This window comes from Mus musculus, chromosome 15, assembly GCF_000001635.26.
Source record: "Mus musculus strain C57BL/6J chromosome 15, GRCm38.p6 C57BL/6J".
Taxonomy (NCBI): domain Eukaryota; kingdom Metazoa; phylum Chordata; class Mammalia; order Rodentia; family Muridae; genus Mus; species Mus musculus.
The window spans coordinates 85,453,929-85,478,389 of NC_000081.6; the positions used below are offsets into that span (position 1 = coordinate 85,453,929).

The following is a 24,461-nucleotide window of genomic DNA, read 5'->3' on the forward strand; positions in this document are numbered from 1 at the left end:
AAGACATGTGTTGTCTCTGCCTCCATGTGAGAGGTACTCAGAATAGTTGAAATTATGAAGATAGAAAGTAGAAAGGTGTTTTCTGGCAGCTTGGGGGCGGGAAGAACATTGCTGCTTAATGGGCTTAGAGTTTCAGTCTTAGAGCAGCAAAGGTTATGGAGAGGGTGGGGGAGATGCCTCTGTGGGCACAGAGACTTGGCCAGCCAACCAAGCTGAAATGACAAGCCTCATTCAGAGAGAGAGGTCCTGTCTCAAAAAAATAAATAAATAAATAAAAATAAGAATGGGTCTAACACAGTCATATGTAATACCATTGAGCTGTACACAGAGTAGTAAAGACTGAGTCCTGTCTGACTGTAGTAAGAACTTGGAAGAACAGAATGCAGCAGTCGTACCTGTAACTAATTCGCCCACAAGAGGAGCATATCTAGAACTAAGAGACATATAATATCAAGAAACTTTAGAAATGTAATGTCACCACTACAACTTACCTAACTTTAAAATAACCTGAGGTGCTTACTGGCTCTTGTTTTCATATCTTAAATCTCTGTTGTAGGCTTCCCTTCGGTGGTTAAAGAGCCATACTACACCGAGATAAGGAGTCAGGCTTACAGGTTCCCATGTAGAGAGACAGAGTCAGAGCAGCTCCCCAGCCATGCCCCCTAATTTTGTATTCAGACGCCACTTTCTGTCTCATCCCATGTAAGTCTTCAGGCTCATCCTCTTCTGCCTGCTGACTGCCTGGAGGCTTTTGAGAGGAGAAGGGCCAGAAGCAACATATCAGCGGGGCCATATGACCCATGACCAGCCCCCCCCCCCCCGGAGGAGGGGAGACTACTAATATCACCGAGGACAGTGGGTGCCAGCTGCCCAGGCCCCCAGCATTCACAGGATGGGCTTTTCCTGGCTCGTCGCTGCCTGCCGTGTCTTGTCTTTTCTCAAATCCACCAGAAGCTCTTTGCTGTTTGTGTTCTTTATTTAATCCTTCCTCGCTCAGAGCTGTTTTTGACCCTTGGCTATACTTTATTAGTTCTGAAATGTCATTAGTGCTAGACCAACACTAATCTCCTGTAATTTAGATGGGATTACTTCTACTCTGCTTTTGCATTTCGTCTTGAACAGTAGTGTTTTAGCTAGCTCTAAAAGTATTTTACAGAGACCGTTGGTCTGAGTGCTAGCTGCAGGTTGCTGTTGTCCTTTGCTTTTTTTTTTTTCCTTTGAGTGAAAGAAACCTGTTTCAGGTCTCAGACGCCATCATTCCTCCCTACCTTAATGTCTAGGCAGGGCATGAAACTCAGAGTGCTAGGAGGAAAGCGTGCCCTGCTCCTGGGGTTCAGTCCCCTCGGGCATGTGTAGAAGCCATCTGGCCCTGACACGATAAATGAGTGCTGGAGCCACGTTTGCCCGTGTCTGCCCTGGCTTCCCCTGTCTTTATTGCAGGACATGGGACAGGTTACTGACCTCTTCAGTAGGATGAGGACAATCACAGGGTTAGTAAGTACTCAAAACCGCTCCAGTCAGGTACCACCTTGGAGGTGAGTCTGCTGCTTTTATTGTTATTATTACCTTTCCTGATGTATGCAGAGACACTGAAGAGAATGCCCCTTACAGAGCTTTGCCTGCTCTGGACTAAATGGATTCTGATGAAACAACTTTTCCACTGTCTCTTCTGCTGCAGAGTTCTGTGCAGATGTTTTATAACAATCTCTCCACCCAGCACAGGGGCCTTGCTGTGTTTTCTGCTCTGGCTGAGGTCTCCTTTTAGGCAGTAAAGCTCAGCCATGACACTGTTGCTGGGGACCTGGGTCTGACTGAAGCCTAGTACTCTCCCCATCTGTCCCCACAGTGACAAGGAGGAAGGTGGCTGTGCAGCTTGTGCCATACGTCTGCATGTTCCTTAACATCTCACAGCCCAAACCTGACCCAGGCCCTGAGCACGCTACCTGTGGCTAAGTAGTTAAATCACATAAACTCTGCGTGCAAAGGCCACAGCTCAGGTACAGCCGAGTCCGGCTGGTAAGCAGCACACTTTCCAAGAGGGAGGGGGCACGGTGAGGAAAGCACCCCCGGCCGTCTCCGTGGCACCGCTCGTCCGCCCTGTGTTCGGTGCATGTGCTGGGCACTTCTCAGGGTGCCGCATGCAGCAGCCCCTCTAGTCTCAGAAGTGACGTCAGAGTGCTGCCCCAAACACAAATGGAACCACTTGTGGCCCCAAAGCCCTTTGGTGTGGTCTGGGTTAGAAGTGGTATTGGTTGTTTCTGATCCTGAAACCTGTAGTGTGATAGGGATGCCAGACTGTGCCTGCTTTGTACCACGCTCTGCTTTGAAGTGGGCAGTAAAAAGGACTCCAGAATGTGTAATGTACAAAATTAGTTTCAGTGCTCCAAGATCCTTCACCACCAAAACCCCGGGAAGACAAGGGACCTGTGAGCACAGCCCTTGCTGGCCACAGACGCATTTGGAGTGGGCCGTGCATCTGATGCCTGCCTGGCAGGGAGAATGTCGTCTTCCCATGACTTCACTGCCAGCTGGACGGGCCCACAGTGTGTTTTCTCTCTCATCTTGGATGCTGGATGATGCACATCTGGAAATGAAGGAGAAGGGCCGGAACCCAGCCAGGGTCTAGACAGAGAGCGGTATGTGGCTTGGTTCCCCACCCTACCCACAGATGCTATCAGGAAGTGAGAGCTTTCATAAGGTGGGGAGAGGTGTGGGCTTCGCGGAGGAGCCCTTGAAACAGTATCTCACCTCATCTTTAAAGGTCACTCTAGGAAAAGTAAGTTGTGTGTTGTAAAGATAGTGAGTGTGGCCTTCGTTTCTTAAGTACAGGTGTGGGCTGTGCACAGAGGAGCCAGTCTCCCGGACAGTGCTGTTGAGGCATTTGAGAGCTCTTCAGTATCACGTATCTCTGTGACATTTCTTTCTGTCTCCCTGTGGCTGAGTGATAGTTCTGAGGTGCCTTCCCCTCTGTATAGGCAGAAGCTACCTGCTGTTCATAGCAAGTATTGAGAACGTGTATTCTGTATTCTTCATATTGCGACCTATAATTCACAAATGTGGCGATTTTTTTCTTTTCCACCCTCTTGTATTTGTTTTCCCGTTTTGCCACTTTGGGCATTGGCAGTGAGCCATTAATTAGTAAGTTGGCAGGTGTGCTCACATGACTTGAGCTGTGATTGTTAGACGACATTAAGACAACAGGCTGCAAACCATGAAACAGCACATGGAGCACTCACTGAAGCTTGGAGCACAGATGTTCCCTTGTATTAAAATACAGTATGCAGAAGACGTTAGATACCAGATCGTCCGACAGTTTAGAGCAGTGTTGGGGGCTGGTGTGGGTGGTTTGAGGTGGTTATTACATACCCTGTTTTCAGCACCATGCTAGAAATGCTGGAGGAGCTGTCCCCATTAAGCCTTCCTCTGTAGTTTCTGACTGACAATAGTGTGTAGTGAATGAGTGTTGATAACCAAAGATAATGATGAAAGTTAACAATGATGTAAATGAACTTTATAATGAAAGCAACCTTTGGTTGTCTAGGAATGGTTGGCCTCTGCAGAGAACCCTATGGCTTTGTGGAAGAATAGACACCTCTACTCAGCGAGCACCGCCTCTGCCCTATCTGCCTCTTCCTCTTCATGATCCCTCCTTCCAGCGTCTTTTCTGGCCATGATTGTAGCGGCCTTTCTTCCCTGCGGTAACATGTGCCATGAAGCTGGGCTTTGCGAGTAGCATGCTTTACCTTCTTAATCCCGGCTCTGAGGGCGGGGGTTGGGGGAAGGTGCTGAGCACACTTTGTTCCTGGTCTGTACCCCCCCCCGCCCCCCCCCCTCCCCTGTGTTCTCCCTGCTTTGTATGAAGGAAGTAAGCACACTTGTCTTTTTAGTAATGTAGACCATTTCCAGAAATGGTAGGGGGCTGCTTGCTATGTGCCACAGTCTCAGTTTGCAGTTTGAAAGGGTGTCAGTTAATTGTGACGCAGGTGTTTATTGTTCACTCTACTCCTCAGAAAACCCCTGCAAGGCATGCATGGTTCATAAAGGCCCTTGAAGGAGATTTGTCTGTCATTGACTCCCTTCTCACGGTGCAGTTTATTGGAGGAGCTCCAGCCTGCTGTCTGCCCTATCGCAGTAGCCCCTGCCAAGCTGTATGCACGTAAATCCCGGGCCTTCGCTGACTCGCTGTCTAAAATAGCTTTTCAACATACTGTGTAGGTAAAGATGAACTATTATGTGATACACATAAACAGATATTATATGAAGCATGGGTTTGGAAAACGTACATTTCATTAATAGCAATTTAAATGTCAAAGCTTTTTACTTGAATTTTAGGATATACATGTACTTCGTATAATATCTGTTTATGGATATGTTTTGCCAACCCTCATTCTCAGCAGGCTCCTAAACACAGTTCTGGCCTTGACAACAGTCATCCTTGGACTTAAAGTCTGTTGAGTTTGATTTCTGGAAACATTCTGCCTATAGCCAAATGAAGTCTGTCTTATTATCAGTAGCATTTTAACTCAGCTGACTATATTTAAAATTGACTTGACCATGAGTCTGCTGGTTGGTACTGAGTTGTTGGTGAAGATTTACCTACAATTTTCTGCCCTACTGTTACTGAGCCACCTAACCTGTTCTCAGCCTCGGGCTTAGGGTGGATCCACAGAGTTCCCAGCCACACAGGTTCTTCCTAGTGCAGCAGCAGTGGTCTCTGTGGCCTAGGTCACAACACCAGAGTGTTGTGCAGAAGAGCTCCAGCGCTGATTGTGGCCCTTTCATGGCACTTTTGCGACAAACAGGCTCATGCCTTCTATTTGTAGTAGCTATGGAAACAGGAGAAGCGCTCTCTCAGGAGCTAAGCACACAATAAAAGACTTCAAGTGTTAGCAGGATTAGAGACTTTAGAAGATGTTGAATTTTCTCCCCCACTCTTTCTTGTTCCCTGTTCCTTTACAGAGGGAACAAGAGGGCAATGTGAATATTAACTGGGACTTGTTTTAATCTCCCTTGTGACACTTAAGACTGTCTAGGTCTGCACTGACTACTCAGGCTGCAGCCTTTCACCACACTAACAAGGAGACCATGCATATTCATGACCCAGCGCTGGGAGCAGACTACTCTGAAGATTGTCTTACAGGGTTTCTCTTTTCTGTTCCAGTCTTCTGAAAGAATACTTTCCTTTTGTCATGCATGAGTTCTGAGTTCTGGTCAGGTAGGAGGAAGGAGCTTGGGTGCTGTTGCACAGTAGGGTGACTAGTTAACAGTAGTGCACCTTAAGTTTCAAGAAGTCGAATGTTCTCACCATAAAGAAGTAGTAATGTTGGTGTTAACAGCATTGCTTAGTGAGTAAAGGTGCTTGCAGGCATGGCAACCTGAGTTTGATCCCAGAACCCACATACAAGTGACAGAGAGAACTAACTCCACAGAGCCTGGACCCCGTGGAGTGCCCAGCTAGCACAGGTATTCTTAGTTCCCCACCCGCACTGATACCCCCCTTCCTGGTCCTGCAGCAGCAGCAGCAGCAGCAGCAGCAGCAGCAGCAGAAGCAACATGACGCTGACTGCTACTGTGCTCACTGCGGCTTAGGTCAAAATACCAAAGTGTTCTGCAGAAATGCTTACCTCCACACATGCAGCATAGCACACATGCTTCCCTCACACATGTATCACACATGTGTACCCATGCACACACACAATAAAAAGGGGGAAAGAGAACCAGCAGGGTAGCTCATTGTGGGGTAAAGGCACTTGCTCTGCAAGCCAATCAGCCTGAGCCCAAGGTCCAGAACCAATCAATGTAAGGGTGTATGAAGAGAACCAACCCCACAGAGTCGTTCTTTGACCTCTACAGCACACAGTTAAGTGACAGGTGCTGGTGTTGGTAATTTGTCACTGACTTCTGACTTCCCAGGTGCTGTGATGTTGGTCCCAGTATGCTCTTGGGACGATAGTTCTCTCCAACCCCTCCACTGCCTGCATGTCCACGTCTTGGCACTTGTCACTACCAATTTTAGAAATGACAAAATGCCTTTGCTCTTTGGCCTTCAAGGCCCTTTGATTGCAGGTGCTCTTAGAAAAGTCTTAGCAACCTCAAATTTGTTCAAGCTCACTTATCTTTAAGTTAATAGCCAGAAAGTTCCAGAAAGGAGAAAATGTCTTGCCTCTATCATTTTAAAGCAGGTAGTTCTACCTGTGAGCCAGCCCCGCCTCCAGCCTTTTACATTGTCTTTGAGTTTATGCTGCAAATGTTTGCTCCTTTAGCCCTTCTCGTAATTGCTGCTGCTTCTTCTCTATAAAAAGTGAAAGACGAGTTGGTATAATGATCGTGTCAACTCAGGTGTACAAAGAGTCACAGCAAATAATTTGTCCAGAAATTACTTCTTGTGTAGGAATGTCTGGCACCACAAATGTTATTTTCATTTTCTATAATAGCTCAGAGTGGAGACTCACTGGCCATGGAAAGGGGGCGAATTGCAAATCCAAATTTTATTTCAGTATTTGTGGGATTCCGTTTTCAGAAGAGAAGCAGAGCCTTATAAAGGAGCTGGGCCTGGTCATGACGGATGGCAGACAGATTGCCAGGTGAAAGCAATGATAAGCAGACTCCACATCCGCCAGCAAGCACAGCGGCTGCTCTTTGCCTTCGGAAACACTTAGCCATTGATACCCTCAAGTGGTTTCAGTGATAAACCTTCAAAGACCAACAGATCGTTCATTCATTCATTCAAAACTGCTAAGTAGGACTCCTCTCTGTGCCAGGCTCTGTGCAGGCCCCATAGTCCCACAAACACGAGCCCAGCCCTATGCTGAAGTTCTGAGAGAGGCTAGACAGAGAAAGGGTCATGGTTAGGTAGAGACTGCCCTGAGGTGATATAGAGAGCTTGACAGAGCTATAAGCCAGGGTTGGGACAGAGACGGGACAGTACAGCCTTTGAAAAGCCTGTAAATGCCCTGATCATACAGTACCCTGCTTTTAATGCTTGAGTCTTGGTAGTGAATAGATCAAGTTTTACTTTCCTGTAAGGTTACTGAACTAGAGTGAAACAGTTTAATTCCTTTTTTTTTTCAGTACTGTAAGAAGAGCACCCACCTTTAATAATTCTGACAGCTTCTCTTGAACTTCACTTCTGATTTGGAAATCTAGAAGTGTCTCAGAACCAGTCCTCTTGCCAGAGAAGCCTAGGGCAGACCCAGAAGCTTGGTCTGACGCCTTTTAGAGCCACATGCACCCCACTCTTCCTCTGGAACTGCCAGAGTGAGTGTATCTAATGACTGTCAGGAAAAGGGTCCTTCCTTTTGTGTGTGTGCTGGGAATCAATACCATTACCCAGTGAATGCTATGTTGTGCAAGCACACCGAACCACTGTGCTCCATCCCCAACCCTCCAGATTTGATTATTCTGACTCTGTTGATCATGAGCAGATAGGCCTATTTCTCTGAAAATATATTTATAATAGCATAGGCTCCTTGGTTCCTTCTGGACCAGAGTGAAGACAAGAGACAAAAGACAAAAGAAAGCCTGTCCTCGGTAGTGCCTGTCTTACAGGATGCTGTATAGCAGCAGTTTTCAGTTCTCATGAGTATTACACAGCTCCTAGCACCTAAGTCATCATGAATAATGCAGTGATGTGACCTCAAGCTTCTATCAGAGGTGGGGACACCGCGCAAGGCATTTCATTTGCGGGCCAGGGTATGGGGAGGCAGTGAGGGTCATGTGCTTTCAGGGCATGAGTGTTTCACACTGGACCTAGCAAATCCTTCACAGCTGAGGCTTTGTCTCTGAAATACTGAATGAGAGAAATTCCATGGTGACTCCTAGGAAACCATTCTTACTGATAACTGCACTTTAAACAGAACAAGTTTCCTGTCTGATTTTTTTTCCCAGCGCCTCTGACTTGTCTGCAGAGCCCTTCTGTCCTCCCTAGTGACTTGACAAAATGCCCAGGAGTGCAAATGTACTGCTGTGTTCATAAACCTCAGAGTGGCTGCTCTGAGCCTTTGTCCATGTGTCTCTCTCTGTCTGTCTGTCTGTCTGTCTCTCTCTCTCTCTCTCTCTCTCTCTGTGTGTGTGTGTGTGTGTGTGTGTGTGTGTGTGTGTGTGTGTGTCAGATTCTCACTCAGGAAGCCATTCTCTGGGCCTGGTCACTGACTCCCATGCTGGGCCCACAGCGCATGTGTGCTTTCACAGCTTTTTAAATGGGTTTCTCATTGAGTGCATATGTATTCTCCTTCTACCTCTCTAGAGGATCCCATCGGTATTCCTGTACACCTCCACTGCTTACCTCTAACAGTCATGGGAGTTAGAAAAACAGGGAAGTTTTCTGTTAAATTCCTTCACTCTGGCTCCAGTTATGATGCAGTGGGTGGTGTATGCTGTGCGAAATCTCACTGAAGACAACAGCCAAAACCAAGATGTCATTGCCAAGATGGAGGAGCAGGGCTTGGCAGACGCATCCCTACTGAAGAAAATGGGCTTTGAAATTGAAAAGAGTGGGGATAAACTGATTCTGAAGTCTAATAATGACATCCCCCCGCCTGTAAGTACCCTCTGTAAGCTGTCCTCAGTCCCTCCCAGAAAGCTGCCCCTGCATCTCTGTGACTTGGAAGTGAGAGGTCTCAGTAGGGAACATGGAAGACTAGAGAAGCTGCCTTCTGACACGGTTACTGACAGAGCTGAATAGCACTGCAGATAACTTTTTGGGCAGACTTTATGATGCCATTTGCTTAAAACTACAACTCATGCAGAGCATGACATACAAAAGATGCTGAAGTGTATTCATGGCAGAAACAAGTTCCTGACCAGAACGAGACTTTCCTGTAAGGAGCAGAGGTCACTGCAAGAGTTTGTGTGCTGATGCATGCGTCCTTTAAGGATCTTCCCAGTCCCCCAGTACCATGATACCTGCAGAGCTCTGATTTCTCCTTTGTCTGATGGTTCTTGTAAATAGATGTGCTGTACCTATGATGCTGTTTCTGTTTTTTTTCCATAGTGAATGCCATCTTCATATGAACACATTCAGATTCCATCTCACGGACCTCTCATCTCTGCAGTGTATGAAATCACAAGTATTGGACATGTAGGGTACAGATGAGGGAGCCTCCTAATCCTTTAGAGTAAATGAGTGTAAGCTACAAGTGGACGTTTTCTTTATTTCTTTGCAGTAAGTGTTACTGTCTGCCTCACCTTTGTCCCTCTGGGTAGAACTCGCTTTCCCGTCATATACATTGTGCTTACTGTTGTAGTAATAAACGTCTCTGTGGGCACAGCCCTCACTCGGCAAAGACTGGGACCCTTGATTGGATTCTGCACGCCCTTTCAGATGGCAAGTGTGCTTCATCCCTTTGATTCTCTGCTTCTCATTGGATTTCTGAACTCTGGCGGGCACTTGAAGTAAGTTTCTCACTGTGATTAATTCTACCAATCTCTTTTCTCCCCTTCTGCCTTTCCAAAACATTGACATGACTCATTTCCAGTTAATTAATTTGAGAACCCACCCTCTTCATTCCATGCACTGCGTTGTCACAGAGCCCTGTCTTAGAAAGGCCGTGAGAATGGGTGAGAGACCATGTGGCCACTTAACTGTTTGCATCCCAGGTGGACTTAGAGTTAAGAATTCCTTAAAAGTGATGCTGACATCTTGCCCATATCCATGCTGCCTGACACAGAAAGGAATATTGTACTTTTTTTGATGTGCAGTGCCTCTAGTGTGCTGTGCCTCATGTGAACGGGGCGTCCATAGCCTCTTCTGCTTAAAAGTGTGGCTGTCACAGAGACAAGCTAATCTGGAGGAGCGAGGATATATTGGTATCGAGCTTTAGTTCTATTTTTGTAGCAGGTAAAACTGGATTATAGAAGGCACTGGACTCTGTAGCTACCTGAATCACTAATAAAATCACCTTGATCTGATGGGCCATGTTGTAGAGGGCTTACCATTATTTTCCTGAACAAGCTTGTTCAGAACTAAACTATCCAGAGACATCACACTCATGTTTATACTCCCGAAGTGAAGCCAGTAAAGAACCATCCAAAAGCTTCATGAAAATACTATCCCAAAGTCGAGTTCTTGTAAGTTTCTTTATGTCCAATTACCTTGTGTTCCAAGAATGGCTTGAGCTATTGATGAAGTAACAGTTTCCCCATATGTAGCTCACTGTCTGTTATGAAACATCAGATTGGAAGCCTAGAGCAGTTAGGATGCATTTGAGATGTTCAGCCATTGCAAAATGTAAAATTCACAAAGAAGCCATTCCCTTCTGGGGCACCAAGAGTTAAAATCCTTTCTCTATAGCGGTCTGGCCAAAGGGAAAGCAGCGGGGGGCCCTTTCTCCTTTTAACAAGTTTACAACGGACATTCTTCTTTCCTCTCAATGGGTGTGTACACACCAGTGGAGTCACACAAACATGTCGGTATGCACCATATAATAACAAACACAAATCAATAAAAGGAGCCTTGTGAGAATGCAGAATCGGGTATGGCTGTGTGCTCTAAATAGGAAGTGTGGGGCTTGCCAGAGTGAAAACATGCTGATGACTGCATTGTGGCTCCTTTTGATTCCCTGGAGATGAAGGGCTGAACACAACAGCTTCCCTGTGCTCCACCAGAGGGCTTGGGGCTTCCCAGAACCTTGTTTTACACCCTATAGAGGATTAATTTGCCACCTCAATCAGCCCTTTGTGGGGGTGGGAAGCAGGGTAGCCCCACAAAATTTGTAAAGCTAAAAAGAATAGTTTTGTGACCATATTTTTTTCAAGAGCAAACTGACAAAGCTTCTGGTCTACTTCATTTTCACAGATAGAAAAGAAAGGATTCTCGACTTGGTAGTAAGGCCAAGTATTTGCAGAGCGCTCTCCTATCATAGGAGAGACTTTAAAACGTGTTTTCACAATTTTAGGGCTGTCCCGTTAGAAGTTGTCCATGTGTCTCATGGTTGCTTGGGGATTATTGAAAAGCAAAATGTCAAGGTGCCTAACTGGCTCAGTGTCTCAGAATCTGACCACGGCACTCACTTCAGGAAGCACTAGATCACACTCTTGCAGAAGGAGACACAGAGAGATGATTAGGGTATAAAAGGAAGACTGCTCGTTAGCACGCTGAAGCTCAGATGTCTGCCTGTGTATCTTAAATCTGTCCTCCTCTGAAGTGACTCATAACACCACCTGCCATTTAAATTGTATGTAGTAGTTTTTCTTTTATTTTTCAGTCTTTTAATTTCTATCCAAGAACAGAAAAACTTAAAAGATGTCAGCCAGTAATTTCTGCATGAGGAAAACCTGTTTAGAAATGATCCCATCATCGTAGGTTTTGCACATAGCAGGCTTTTCTCTGTAGAGCATCGAGTCAGTCAGGTGTCTAAAGGCAGAGAGAGAGGCTGAGGAATGGTCCCAGAATCCCAGAGAGTATAGAGTCCATTGAGGGAGCCAAAAGGCCGCTCGGTGCTGTCCAAGGTTCTGATCCCTCAGCCCCTGTCAGCCTCTCTTCTTGCTTTCAAAGTTCTGGGGTCGTTTTCCTCTGGCACAATGCTTGTTCTCCCCTCTACACACGTTTACATACTTATTTGTAGATCAACTGCTACATCCTGTTTAACTATACAAGTTTGATTTGTTGTCTACAGTATATATGAATTTTTAAGCCAAGCCTTTTCTGTCCATGTGTGGCTATACTGTTAACTCCTTCATCACTGTCACACTCTTCTCATAGCCATAGAAAATCCATGAGTATGACTAGATTTGGGTTTTTTTTTAAGTATTTGCTAATTTTTTTTTTTTTGAGACAGGGTCTCAACATGTACCCTGGCTGGCCCAGAACTCACTATGTAGTCTAGACTGGTCTTGAACTCACAGATCCACCTTCAAGTGCTGGGATTGAAGGCATGTGCCACCATATCCAAGCCAACTGTTGTCTTCTTTCTCTGTTTTAAGACCTTGACTTGCGTCCTTTGTTTACTGGTGTGTGTGTGTGGTGCTTGCTCTCCATCACTAGAGCCAGAGCTTGGGTCCCCTGTTAGCTAGGAGCTAGGGTCCTGCTCTGTCACCAGCAGACACTGAAACAGATTGCACGAGTAGTCTGTGATTCTCAACTCTGCAGACCTGGATCATAGCGCGGCCCACCTCTCCAGAGCCTTTGAGGACGGAAACAGGTAATCATAGAAAGAGCTTGCTTATAGGAATAAGAGCTTGAGTCAGCGTACTCGCTAAAATGGTCCAAGGTCACACAGCAGTAGATGTTAACAACTAATCGGTATAATTAACTGGATAAGAATGAGTGAGAAAAACATGTGGCTGTTTTTCCTGGGAGCATGGAAATTAACTGTGGCAGAATAGGCTGCTGTGTTGCCCAAGACACAACACAAAGGAAACCATGAAGATTTTAGATTTCACAATCACAATGTCCGATTCACAGCTGCACTTGTTATTAGCTGAGTAGCCTTGAGTAAAGCACTTAGCCCCCTGAGCCTTCGATTCCCCTCAGAAGGCCAGGTGCCAGAGACAGGAGTGAACAGGACGGTCATGGCCCCTTCCATCATGAAGCAGCATTCTCACGAGACTGATGGGAATTCTACTAAGAGGGAAGCACACCTCAGAACAGGAGCATCACTAACTGGGAAGAAAGTACAGCAGATGGTAATAGGGTGTGCTTCCTGAGTTTAGTCATGCGCACAGAGGGCTGAAAAGAACTGAAGTAGGCCACGTAGGATGATGGGAAACAAGTGCTGAAACCTAGGACTGGATGGCTCCCTTTAATCAAGCACCCAGAGTGGGGCTGGAACCCAGATCCAAAAGGAGAATGGAGTGAGACTGGCCATGGGGTGGACAGGGTCAGATGTGTCTGGGCTACAAGGCCCCAGGGGGAATTCAGCTTTATTTGGTGTGCATTTAAATGACTTCCCTTGCTGCTGTGTGAGAGTACATGAGAGAGAAGGGATCTAAACAGATGGTGCTGATCTAGGCCAGCATGACATCAGTGCAAATAGAGTATGTTGGAAGTAGATCCCACCGGATCTGCTTGTGGGCTTATTGTGAGCATGGATGGGGGGGGGGATAACCAAGAGAAACCCGCAGGCTTTTGTTGAACAGTTAATTGTGTGGCTTTGCAGTCACTCAATTGGAAACCCTCACTGTAAAGAATAATTTGTATTAGTGTACTTTGGGGCACATCATCCAGTCTTCCCTTTTGGGCAGACATTTTTGAGATATCCACCTGCACACTGAAGACTTGAATTCAGAAGGCTGGATGGGGCTGGAAATACATGTTAGGCTTCACATACAAGTGACGATGTAAACACAGTTCTCTAGGAACTGTGTGGACAACTTAGGAACAGATGTGACACAGAGCCCACCTCGAAGCTCAGTCTACACTGAACACAATGTGTTCCTCATGAAAAGAATTTTAATGACCTCACCATCTTCAGACAACATTCTCTGCGTCTTACCTGTATATGAGGTCAGGGGTAATATGTGATTAAAGATTTTCTCAGGAAAGTATGTTAGGAACAAAGGAGGAGACGGAGAAAGCAAAATATGGACAGAGCAGGTCCTGAGGTTGGTTCCTGTTAGCTACTTTGGCTCCCTGACGGGAAATAATGTCTCCTTTCAGATATCTAGAGGCCACTGCTTGCAGATTCTTGCCCATCGGGTACAAGGGTTGGAGTCTCATGGCCAGCATGCATTGTAGGCTTGACCTTCCTGAGTCACGAGAGAGGCGCAGAGCTGCATGCTGTCTTACCGTACAGATGGGCTCACTGCCTCACTGAGCAGGTGTGAGTAGATGAGTTGTGTGTAGTTACACCTCAGGATTTCTCTCCATTACGTCATGGGAACTCTTTACAGTTGGAAGGGAGAACACATGTCACTGTGTTTTATCTCAACATGTATAAACAAAGCTTTCAAAACTAACACATTGACCCCAACAGGGTCAGCATGTTTACAGCTTTGGCAGACTTTGGGGGGGGGGGGGGAAAGCATAGTTTTTCCCTTTTTTGGAGACATTATTTTGAGCAATTCAAGATAAGCATGTTTATGAGTGAGAGGGCATTTTGGCAGGTGTTGTAGACTGAGTTGTGTCCATGCCTCCCATCAAATGCATACACCCACCCTAACCTCCAGTACTTTAGAATGTGACCTCACTTAGAGATCTTTAGAGAGATACTTAAGATAATATAAGGGGCCCTTGATATTTTGGTGGACTCTAATGTCATTAAAACCCTTACAAAAAAAGAAATTTGGGCATAGCTTCAGAGGAAAAAGCTGCACTAAAACTAAGAGAGAAGACAGGCATTTATAAGTTAAAGAGAGAGGCCTTGGGAGAGACCATCCCTGCTGTCAGTGAAAAATGCATGTGTGAGTACACACACACACACACACACACACGCGCGCGCGCGCACACACACACACACACACATGCGCACACTCACATACACACACACCCCTACCCACATGTGCATTTACCCATTTATTCAAAACCGTAGACACAGAACATGGAGCCCCTCCCATGCCAGGCAGATGGTGCAGATGCTGGGTCGTTGAACCCCAGCCACAGCACACTCTTGTTACTTTATTGGAAGAGAGAGCATCCTTCAAAGATTTGCTTCCTGAGTCCAGTGAAGCAGCTTGTTTGGAAGATGTGCCAGCTGAGAGTTTCTGACTCTTGGTAGGTAAACACCAAACCACAGAGTTAGAAAATGTCATGAACCTGGAACAGTATAAATCAAAGGGAAGACTGCATTGTAAAACTATTGAAGATCTGCAACCAAGATACCCAGGCTAAAGCCTCCTAACTAGAGCGTAGACACCTCTTGCGCTTGTGATGTGGCTCCCAGTGGTCCTTCCTGCCTCCTGGAAATCGCACCTTCGGTGATTCTGACACCTGGAATCTCACTGCTCATTTGCTTCTAACAGTATCACAAAAGCAACAAGTGGCACTTGTGTGGTTAGGTTTACAAAGACTGGGACTTCACTTAAAGAGGGCCCTGCATTCTGGATAAGTATGGAGCTGGGCCCTTCCATTCCAGCTTTCAATGACTCTGAAACAGACCCCGAGCTAGACAACCAGCAGAAGTCTGTTGCATGCTCATCCTCAGAAAGTGACCACCGTGTGTGCTTCCAGTGTGTTCCAAGGTGATTTGTTCTGCAGTGATAAGAATCACATAACAGAAAACATGTTTGTTCTCAGGATGAGGTGTGAGAAATAATGGCTAACTTAGCAACAGAAAGGTGAAAAGTGAGAAAGTCGAATCTTGTCTTTGAAGACAAACCAAAAGTAAACCACCAACCTAGCTCTCTCTCTCTTTGCTCCCCACAAAGAGAATCTTTCCGCTAAAGAAGAGAGGATAAAGGTTATCTTGCAAAAATGAAAAACAAATTAGAGGGAATTTTTCACTGCTAGACTTGGACTGAAGGCCTTTCCTTGGGAATGGTAAGATCAGCAGGCAAAAGAAAATCCGTGAGGTTGGAGGGTGAAGAGTGCAGTCACCGAGGCTGACCCAGCTTGGAAAGTGACACAGCCGTCCCCATCCAGAACCACGGCAGACACTCTCAGAGCACACACAGAGTGCACAGAGCACACACAGAGTGCACAGAGCACACACAGAGTGCTCAGAGCACACACAGAGTGCACAGAGCACACACAGAGTGCTCAGAGCACACACAGAGTGAGCTGTTTACAGTAATGAATCTCTCACTGTGTCCCCAGGCAGCTCAGCAAACTCAGGGGCTGGTAGTTATACATTACACACTCTCTGGTCACAGTGTAACCGAGCTACCTATCAAAGCCAAGAAGGTGCCTTGAAAGTCCCCTGACGTGAAGAAATTAAATAAAGAAATGGTGTGGAGTGGAAGGTTTTAGAAACTGCTGTATTCTCGAGTCTGTGGGCTATAGCAAAGGTGAACGGGCAGATGAATCTCTTCAGTGCACATACAAGCAGCCATATCGGGTGGAAAGGATGAGAAAGTAAACTTAGAAGTTGAGGTAGGAAGCTGAGAACAGAGCAGAGTTAAACAGGAAGCAAACGGGACAAAAGTGATGAGGCCAAAATGTGCTTCTTTGGGAAATGTGTTAAATCAATAAAGCTGTTAGAAACACAAGCACGTGTCTGTGTGTCCTGTAGAAAGCAGAAGCCTATAAGAGTGTTGTATTTTATGGTAACTTGACTTTTTTGATGGGATAGACCACACTTTTTTTTCTTAGCAAACAAAAGCAAGATACGTCTGTGTTAGCACACAACCCACAAAAGGTGTTTCTCATTTATATTTCCAGTACCCAAGCTGCTGAGGCAAGAGGACTGCTGTGAGTTTGAGGCCATCGTAGGCTGGCTGCACTGAGACCTTATAAAACTAAATGAATTAGAATCAGTTTCTTATAGACTGGCAAGATCGCTCAGTGGGTGGCGCTCTGCACCGAGACTGTTGAGCTGCGTTCAGGCCCTGTAACCCACGTGGCAGACAGAGGAAACTAACTCCTCTAAGTATACACGTTATGGTACACACACAAAAATTAAATAAATAAAATGTAGAATTCGCTTATTAATACCATAAACATTTCATCTCCTAAACATTCTACAGAGGAAACACCAGGTATAGATGGGAACAGGTTTTATTATCATGTCTGGGAAACCTACTGATCACATACAAACTGTCCCGGAAATCAAGGAATATCTCACAACTCACATTTTAGGAGAGTGCTATAGGCAAGAGAACAGGACATGTAAAAGATGAGAGGAGACAGCTCTACTCACAACATTCACATAGATCTAAAGGTTGAGCACAGTGCTGTGTCTGGAGACGCAAGGCTGTTGTATAGCACTGCTCTGAGATGGCTCAGCTAGGCCTGATGAACTGAGTTCAATTCCCAACACCGACATGGTGAAAGAAACCAAATACCAACGCTGACCCGTGGCTCACATGGCATACTCCCCCCCAACACACACACACACAAATATAAAGTCAGTCCTAAAACACCCTGTTAACAAATTTAAATCTTGATAAATTTGTATAAAAAATTAAAACAATCAGTTTTAATAAACAAATTGGGAGTAGAGGGAACCTTTGCTGACAGAATAACATTGCGACTTTTTCTTTTAAAAATGAGGCAAGGTTACTCATGGCCCCGCTGTTTTTCTTTACTCCTGTACTGGAAAGAGAAAACAGGCAATGAGCTCATTGGCGGGAGCAGGGGGGTGGGGGGAGAAGACAGGGGATGTGATGATGGGGAAGGAGCTAAAAGTAAGGACCTTGTCGCCTGACACAGCAAGAGGTAATAAGAGGAGAAAACTGAGCTGGGCGTGGTGGCGCACGCCTTTAATCCCAGCACTTGGGAGGCAGAGGCAGGCAGATTTCTGAGTTTGAGGCCAGCCTGGTCTACAGAGTGAGTTCCAGGACAGCCAGGGTTACACAGAGAAACCCTGTCTTGGAAAAAAAAAACAAAAACAAAAAGAGAGAGAGAGAGAGAGAAAAGACTGCAGTGAACTGAGATGAGATTAATATGACAAAAATGGGTCAATTTCTAAATACTAGCAACACAGAAAAATGGCATTTCAAATGCTAAAGTATAAGGAAATGCAAAAGAAAACTATCAAAGATGCATTGCAAGAACAAGGGAGAAGCCCCGCCCACACAAATACCAAAACTTAGGACAGGATATAGTTCAGTGGCAGAACTTTGCAAAGGACACAACCAGCCTGGGTTCCATCCCCAACACTGCAAAAAGAAAAGAAAAGTGGAGACTATTAAAAGCAAAAATGTGTTACTGTTATATTGGAACCGGGATAAGTGAACCACAGAAGAGTCTAAAACCAGTCCCTTACTTATGGACATTTGATCCTTTTTAATGTGCATCACAGAGAATGGAAGAAGTGTCTTCTTAACAGGCCATTGAGTATCAGGACTTTGACCTTTGCTGGGTGAACTGTAGAGCTATGAAAGGTCCAATGTTAGACTGGAAAATGGTCCCATTGCTTTGCATAGCCTAAGCCTTCCTCTCTCTCTCTCTCTCTCTCTCTCTCTCTCTCTCTCTCTCTCTCTCTCTCTCTCTCTCTCTCTCTCTCTCTCTCAGTAAGGTCTCATCAAAGCCCAGGGTAGCCTTGAACTCATGTTGATCTTTCTGCCTTAGCCTCCTAACTGCTAGAATCATAACTACGAACCACCAAGCCTAGCTCTGGGTTTCTTATTTGTTTGTTTGTTGTCAGGGTTTCACTGTGTAGCTCTAGCCATCCTGGAACTACGTAGACCAGGTTGACTTCAAACTCAGAGATCCTCCTGCCTCTGCCTCCCAAGTGCTGGCCTTAAGGTGTACACTGCTAGACCTGGCTGCACACCACTACCCCTGGCTAGCTCTTGATTTCTGGACAATAAAAGCCAAATGGTCTTTATCCCACATTGTCACCCTGCAGTGTTAAGATGAAACTTTCCAGTTTGGGGAATACCAGGAAACCCAAGAATCCGCATCGTCATCTAATCCCAAAGGCTGGTAAGCAGGAGGAGAACTGGAGTAGGGCTCAGGGAAGCCTGTAGGCAGAGATGCTCCAGCCCTATGTCCTTGACATGCTCCAGTGTCAGTTTCCTCTACAAGATTCCTGTGCTGTACTTACACAGGATATAAGTTCTGTGTATCTGAATATAAAGGCGAAACCACTGTTCTACACTGTATGAGATTCCGGGACCTTCTGCCTCAACAAAGGAGGCTCCATCGTATATGGTGAATCAGGATATCACAATGAAAGCAAAGGGTAAGTTGCTACAGCCTGCTCCTTCTGCAACCAAAAAATAGCAACATGCGCATCATCTGGTTGTATACTGGTTCATTTTCCCAGTAGCCCCAAAGCTGCTAATTATGAGTGGAACTCAAGCAGAGCTTGTTCAGAAGGTGTGGTGGTTGAAATATGCCCATAGGAGATAATGACCTTGTGGCAGAGATGGAGGCAATACAGAGGCTCGGCAACATGAACTTCTCCCAAAGGACATCTTGGCTAAAGCCACCACTGAGTGCCCAGTCTGCCAGAAACAAATCAACATGGCTGTAATCCCAGGTTGGTACTGCTGAACTATTTCCATCATGAAGGGCCCACACATTTCTCCACTGAATAGATAATCTGGGTATAGATTTGCCTTCTCTGCATGCAATATGAAAAGGGTATTTGCAGAAGTTGTCTATAACCACAGGACCAATTACTGAAAAGAATGTGACTCATGAATGTTTCCTTATCTTACTATGAAGATAATGGTGTGTGTGTGTGTGTGTGTGTGTGTAAAATAGTGAATATATTCTCACTATGCAGTGTAAGATGTATCTGCTTTATGATAACATTTAATTAGGCACTATAAATTTCAAGCCCTAGTACTTTAATTGTTAGAAGATATCAAATTGCTAAACACCACTCAAGCTCTTTACTTCCAGTGAGGGGTCTGTTTCTAGATGTTCGCAGGACATTGTGTCATGCTAGTAGGCAAAAGGATGACCATGTTATTGGCTTGTTAGGAGAGTAGTGGGGTTCAGGAAGATATGCATGGGGCCAGGCTGACAAAGAATGAGCCTGTCGTGATTAACTTCTTGAGAATTTGACAGACGGCAGGGTGTAATTAAACATTATTTAACCTATCAGGCAGGACTATTACAAACAGCCCTGTGTCTATGGATTTCACATCCCTAGACCTTCCGGTTGGCAGAAGGGAGGTGTCTCCAGCTGAGTATAGTAGTGCATGTCTTTAACCCCAGCACTCAGAAGGCAGAAGCAGATGGAGCTCTGTGTGTTCAAGGCCAGCCTGCTCTATATTGCAAGTTTTAGGCTAGCTGAGGCTACATAGTGAGACCCTGTTCTTTCTTTCTTTTTTTAAGTCTATTGACTGTAGGCTGACTTTTTCCCTGTCAAGATTCCCTAAATAAGTTTCTTTGTTTTCATGATGTGTAATTGTCTTAGATAATCTAAGTAATCTAGAGACTAAAGTGATGGGAGGGATATGTGAAGAGTCTGTGCAATGCTACTTCGTTTTTAATTGGACTTGTGAGAATCCACAAGGTATTGGTGATCTGTGTATTATTCCAGTTATGTATTCTGGAGCTAGGGGGAGGGGCAAATGCAGAGCCCCACTGGGCCTGAGATGAAACTCCATTTCTTCTCCTAGCCACATCAGCAGTATCCAGGCCAGCCAGGGCTGGTTTTTCTTGGGACCCAACTTTACCACTCACTCACCTTTGCTTCTGGATCTGTCAGTAGGCTCCAGTCCCAGGAGGCTCCTGAAAGTGAGGTAGAGTGTGTGACCCACGAGGAAGTGTTCCTCCTGGCTTACAGTTCAGTGGTACATCCCAGTGCAGTAAAGAATCAGGGCAACAGGCTCTTGAAACAGCTGGTCACATTGCACCAACAAAAAACAGAAGGAATTGCTTTCTCTATTTTATGTTCTGGGATTCCCCTGCCCATGGGTCCCACACACATAAGAAAGGTCTTCCCACATCAATTAACATAAATAAGATAACCCCTCCGTATAAGCATGCCTGCTCCCATCTTCCAAGAGATTCTAGATCTATTAAGTTGACAGCATTAACTATCACATAAGAGCCTGGTGAGGAGGTAGGAAGAGGGCAGCCTTCTGCAAGCCAAGCAAAGGCCTCCAAAGAAACTGATCCTGCCGACACCTTGATCTCGGACTTCAGCCTCCAGAACGGTGGGGGTAGTGTGTGTTGTATAAGTCATGAGCCTGTAGCATTTCAGTACGTCAGTCCTAGCTGACAGGTGCGTAGTGCTTAGTATTTACTTAAGGTTGTATCAGTAAAACACGTCCCTTGCTCTAGTTGAGCTCACTGTGTAACACAAGGAACATACATGATGAAAGCAGTTGGTGGGTCCCAGAGCCACCATAGAAGCAAGAATCCTACTCAGGAAAGGCTTCCTGGAGGAGACTTTGTACCTCATGACAGTATGGATGGGAAGGGTATTCCAGGCAGGGAGCCAGGATGCATGGGCTCAGGCCAGGAACCACAGCTGCAGGAACTGCTTAACGGTTTGCTGGTGCCAACGCCATCTATCAGAAAGGGGCCTTGAAGCAGAAATCAAGAGGCACTTCCTACCAACCATGGAATGTGAGCCACATGCAGGGGCACACAGAAGACATTTAAGGAAGGTCGCTGGCTAGTGACCCCACAAGAAAGAGATACATGCTGCCAGATATAAGAATTAATGTCAGTGGTTTACAAGATGCCCCCCCCCCCAATGACAATTCTGTTGTGGCTTTTGGTGAATGGTCTCGGGGGGTAGGACCCAGAAAAAGTCTGACCTTGGCTGAAGACAGAGCCAGCTCTAGCCCCACTCCTTCCATGAACGGAATCCCTGTAAGTCCTCCATCTCCGTTTTTATTCAACCTATTGCTTCTCAGGGACCTGTTTGCATCCCTGCCTCTTCTTCAATGACCTTTTTCAAGAAGCCATCAAGGACTTGTGGCCAGCTGGCAGTTAGCACCTTCTGGCTGTCATCGATTGTTTCACTAGGATCATGGGACTCAGAATCAGAGACAGACATGGCATCTTTGTGAGCCTCCCTCTCAGAAATGGTCAGGACAATCCAGCATGCCTTCCCCACCACTGTGCTTTGGCATTCCCAGGTTCTCCCAGGAATTCTCATGGCTGTTTATCCCTTTTGCAAATACCAGCTGCCAGACTGTGGGCCAGCTCTAAAAAATAGATAGATGCTGAGTGGTTCTCCAACTGAATCAACTAAGGGTGCCTCTGGACTACAGCAAGTGCCAGGAGAGATGTGGGTTCTGGGAGTAGAAAACAAACAGTGGCTGGCTTCCCCAAACCATCCGACCACACCCACTTCCCTCATCTGCTCTAGGGCCTGTGAATAGAAGTTCAGCAGGTTTTCATTGAGCATCCTGGCCTCCTGCACCCTTGCTCATTCTTCTCTGTGTGATCTTGTGGAAGAGCTTGGCTTTCCCCAGGATTGGCACCTCCACATGTGACTCTGCCTCCGCAGCAGTACCTTGTTCAAGGCAGCCCTGCCTCCCTCCTGCTTCTGTCCCAACAGGAAAAAGCGTTGCCCATCTTAAAAGGAAGATATCCTGGTGGCGGGAGAGTTGGCTCAGCAGTTAAGAGCACTGACTGCTCTTCCAGAGGTCCTGAGTTCAATTCCCAGCAACCACATGGTGGCGCATAACCATCTGTAATGGGATCTGATGCCCTCTTCTGGTGTGTCTGAAGACAGTGACAGTGTACTCACATACATAAAATAAGTAAATCTTAAAAAAAAAAAAATATCCCCAGCTACACTGAGTTGAAGGCCAGCCTGGCTGTTTGCTTGATGTCCTTTTGGTTTCTGCCTGGATTTTGGACGCTCTTCCTAGTCCCAGGTGCTGGATCGACCAACCAGTGTTGAGATTGCTGGCTGGTTTTGTTTTTCCTATGTGAGGGGTGTGTGTGTGTGTGTGTGTGTGTGTGTGTGTGTGTGTGTCTTTAGTTATTTATGTTTTGGGGGTTGGGCTTAGTGTTTTGTTGTATTTTTTTTTTCCTCCTTCGGGGCAGTTCTATGCACCATCTTGCCATAGAGTTAGCTTTTCTGTTCATTAATTATTTTCAACTTGCTTGGTAAGGGACCTGTTGGGTTTTCATTTCTCTCAATGGCACATTAATAATAAAGTTATCCATTGAAACTTTTAAAAAAATTCCCAAATTCCCTTATGCAGGCACTCGATCCCTTATCTAGCTGGTCATCAGACTTTTTGCTCATGTGTCTCCAAAAGGACATTGAAGACATCGATATCAACACTTTAAATTGTGTTTAAATTTCTGCATATTGTGTTTTGCCCTTGCAAGTAGATCAATTTTTAGCACATCATGAAGATATTTTAAAATGGAACTGTTATGCCACTCCTTAAGTGATCTCAATAAAATTGGAATAGAGAAAATGTAGTTCCTGCCCAGAGCCCTTTGGAAGATAAATATGCATTTGATGTTCAGAGAATATTTTTCTTCTATAGTCTGTATATTCATTTCAGTTTACTCAGGATTTTATCCTAACTTAACATTTATGCTTAAATATACAGAATAAAATTTCACAAACAATTAGAATCTATCATACAAAAGTGCCTAAATGTGTAAACAATATTAAACATACCTGCATGTAACTTGTGCAGGTCGAGAGAAATTAAAAGCAAATTTGAAACAGGTTGATGTGAATAAGGAAACCACAACAGATACAGCACTTGAGGAAATTTGGAACTCCGAAATGCTCCGTGAGAAGAGAGATAGAAAGCCAACGGTCTCCACCCCAAGAAACTAGACAAATGCGAGTGAATGAAACAAAAAGAAGAAAGTACTACCGATGAAAGCAGAAACCCGTGAAAGAAAGTTCCAACAGTCGGGAAAATGAAATCGAAAGCCGAGTCTTTGAAAAGATTGAGGTTGATAAATCGCTAGCTGGAGCACTCAAGGAAAATCTCAAACATGTGATAGCAGGGAGAGGTGGGGCATCACTACGCATCGTACAGTCATGAAAAACTGAAACGAGGCAATAGTCTTAGCAACTTTATGCCCCTCCAGAAATGATGGTGTCAGTAGAATGAATGATTTCTGTGAAATACCTAATTATTAAAATGGACGAGTGAACAGAAGGTCCAAAGTACTCTATGTATGAAAGAAATTGAATTTGAAATTAACTTGCCACAAAGAAAATTCCAGTTTTCTACCTTCCATCTTCTCTCCCTTGAGTGCAGATGGCTTACTCCATGATAGAGTAGTAAGGCCAGTTATGATCTAGCTGATGGCACAGCTTGCTGCTGTCACTGCTCACTACCACCTTCCACCACCACCCCTGCCACCCCTACTCCCCCGCCACACTAATTATCTAGTTTCCAGGTGGCAGTACTCAGCACCCCCACCAGGGGGCACATGGGGATGTGTGGGAGTATGAGTTGTCACTTGAACTCAAGGAATGGCACTGTCATTTAGTAGTCACTGCCCAGGTGTCAAGCTTCCAGCAATGCCTGAGATGGGGGTGCAGTGTGTGTGTGGGGTGGGGGAATCACACTGTTGAGAATATCAGTGGAGCCATGGAGTGGAGACTGCCCAACTGAACTCTTCTTGCAGGTTCAATTCTAAATTAGACATGCCATTAGCTTTGCGTAGAGCCGCCTTTCACCCTGCTGACTCTGACTCCACTTGGGGGCTTCACTTGGGAACTTTCCAGAACAATTTATTATAATGTCCAGTGAATTTATTACACTGAATTTGTCTCCCCTTCCCCGTTTCTTAAGAAGGAAGAAAGAACACAATCAAGCTCAGTTGTAGAAGCAGAGCCTTTTCATTTGAATGTATGAGACAGCAGAGGGGAAGGAACACTAATATTTACTCAGTCACCATGGTGAACCCCTCCTAGCCACCCCCCACCTGCATCTTGTCTCCCTGGATGTTGTAACTGGTGTCTGCTGAGGTGCAGTGCACACCTGGACCCATGGATGCTGCAATTCCTAAGTGCCCC

General features: G+C 45.5%; 1 protein-coding gene across 1 annotated transcript in view; it reads left to right on the plus strand.

The window, feature by feature from the left end:
• Atxn10 (ataxin 10) overlaps positions 1–9,909 on the plus strand; it is a 127,583-nt gene extending 117,674 nt beyond the window's left edge. Inside the window, exons 11-12 of the mRNA NM_016843.4 lie at positions 8,352–8,539; positions 8,993–9,909. Coding sequence (NP_058539.2) covers positions 8,352–8,539; positions 8,993–8,995 — 191 coding nt within the window. The 3' untranslated portion in view covers positions 8,996–9,909. The remainder of the gene's footprint in view (positions 1–8,351; positions 8,540–8,992) is intronic.
• Positions 9,910–24,461: the final 14,552 nt, after the last annotated feature.